The sequence below is a fragment of the Pyxicephalus adspersus genome, chromosome 7 (assembly GCF_032062135.1).
Source record: "Pyxicephalus adspersus chromosome 7, UCB_Pads_2.0, whole genome shotgun sequence".
NCBI lineage: Eukaryota > Metazoa > Chordata > Amphibia > Anura > Pyxicephalidae > Pyxicephalus > Pyxicephalus adspersus.
The window spans coordinates 43,483,996-43,486,053 of NC_092864.1; the positions used below are offsets into that span (position 1 = coordinate 43,483,996).

The following is a 2,058-nucleotide window of genomic DNA, read 5'->3' on the forward strand; positions in this document are numbered from 1 at the left end:
TAGTTTTTAAAAAATAATAATTTGGGTATGAATTTGATGCCTGATTGAGGATATGTATTTAACTTTCTTATCCAGAGATACTGCAGGTGTTTTCACTTTAACATTTTGGACTTCACATTATTTCTTTACAAAGGAGGATCACAAACAGCAATGAAAACCTGACAAGGTATCTGTCAAGGAATTCCAAATAAACAAGAAAAAAGCAAGTTTAATATATGTATGTTTTGATAATGGTGGTTCCTTTCTTCTGCATACCCTGAGGCCCAGTTCATATATGTCCATTGTGATTCCCAAATCAAAGCATTATGGTTCCTGATGCCAAATTCCACAGTACGATGGGTACAGGCATTCCTGTTTGGCTTCCAGTGGCTGGTACCTTGCCAGCTTCCTAGCCACCTGCACTGCTTTGCTGGTTCAGTTTTTGTACATTTTAGTAAACAGTAAACAGTTTTTGTACATTTTAGAACGGGTGGTACTAAACCATTCACTGCCGTCCACTATCATTTTCTATTGGCTGCTGTGGATGAGACACTACATATAGGGCCTGATTTATTAAAGCTCTCCAAGGCTGGAGAAGATACACTTTCATCAGTGAAACTAGGTGATCCAGCAAACCTGTGTTATCGCAGTGGAATGGATGTGGATCCAGCTTTAGTTAACATGTATTTAAATCCTAAGAAACAATTTTATATACTGCAGCTTACCAGTCTTTAAATCTACATAGGCTTTCTTTCTTCAAGCTAAAAACACTGAGCCTGATTTATTAAAGTTCTCCAAAACAGGAGAAGATAGGCTATCATTGGAGAACCTGGATGATCCAGCAAACATAGACTGAATCTGGTCCAAGATTGACAACATTTTAGTCCTGAGTAAGCTAAAATATGTGAAAATTGTTTTTTCGGTTTACCCAGCCAGCACATGGCCAAAGTAGCTGTAGCCCCTGTATAATTGCCCCATTGATGTAAATGGCTTGTGTAAACAATTACTGGTGAAGTGCCATTCTGGGGCAGAGCAGAACCAAAGCCATGGCTACCCTAACATACCTGCTGACCATTAACATTACCCTTGCCTGATATTTCCATACATTTTCCCATTTGGAAATCATGGAGCAGTCAATGTTCTTTTGCAAACCCCCCAACCACAATGGCACCCTACACAAAGGTATCCTCTCTATGCCCCACACATATACTCACATTTTCAACATCTTCAAAACTACACAGGTGATGCTTCAGACAACGGATGGCGATCTCACTGGGTTTGAGAGCTTCCAGCAACTTGGGATAAAGGTAGCGGAGAAGCTTCTCACAATAGTCTAGTTTAGCTTCTTGCTCTAAACTTGGGAGGTCTTCATGCCTCACGTATAATTGAGCTTGGGAGTTTTCTGATTCCACCAGGGCATTGACAAACTCTTCAAACCAGCCAGGCTCATGGGAACCTCTTAGCAGATGATCAATCAGCTTTCTGGCGGCCTCCCCGTTTGAAGTCGTGGCTGCTGTATTTCTCAAAATTTCTTTAAATTCATCATCAAGGCTGTACATGTGGTCCAACAGTGGGATCACCTGGATATTCTTGATAAGTCTGATCTTGAATATTTCAATCATATTGAGGTTTATAGGCTCAGCATTCTCATCTTGAGCCATTGTTATTTGCTAATAAATGAAGAAAACTTGGTGGACTGTTACAAAAAAATAGTAAAAGACCTTCTTTATAGAAAGGTAGCCCGGTGTAAGAAGTTCAGAGTAGTGCACTGTCACTGCTAACAAGCTGAGTGTTATTGACCCTTACAGGCTATCAGCTTTTATACCAGGAAGAAGAAAAGGAGTTTGAATTTCAGTTTCGTTTCTCTATGACACTAAGACTGTATTGGTTGCATTACTACAGAAGTCCAGCCCCTTTCACTCAGCTGCTGCTAGCAGTCAGTTTCATCACAATAAGGAAACCGGAATCTGAAAGCAAATGTGCCTCCAAGCTCAGTAATCAGCTGGCAAACAAAGCAATCTGGCAAGGGAATTTCTGTTAAATACCATTATTCAAAATGTTTACGTGCTACGAGTGCAG

At 40.3% G+C, this 2,058-nt stretch overlaps 1 protein-coding gene across 1 annotated transcript in view; it reads right to left on the reverse strand.

Moving 5' to 3' along the window:
- Positions 1-1,782, reverse strand: part of IFIH1 (interferon induced with helicase C domain 1) — a 23,202-nt gene extending 21,420 nt beyond the window's left edge. Inside the window, exon 1 of the mRNA XM_072418248.1 lies at positions 1,194-1,782. Within this exon, the coding sequence (XP_072274349.1) occupies positions 1,194-1,640 (447 nt within the window). The 5' untranslated portion in view covers positions 1,641-1,782. The remainder of the gene's footprint in view (positions 1-1,193) is intronic.
- Between the last annotated feature and the right edge of the window lie 276 nt (positions 1,783-2,058).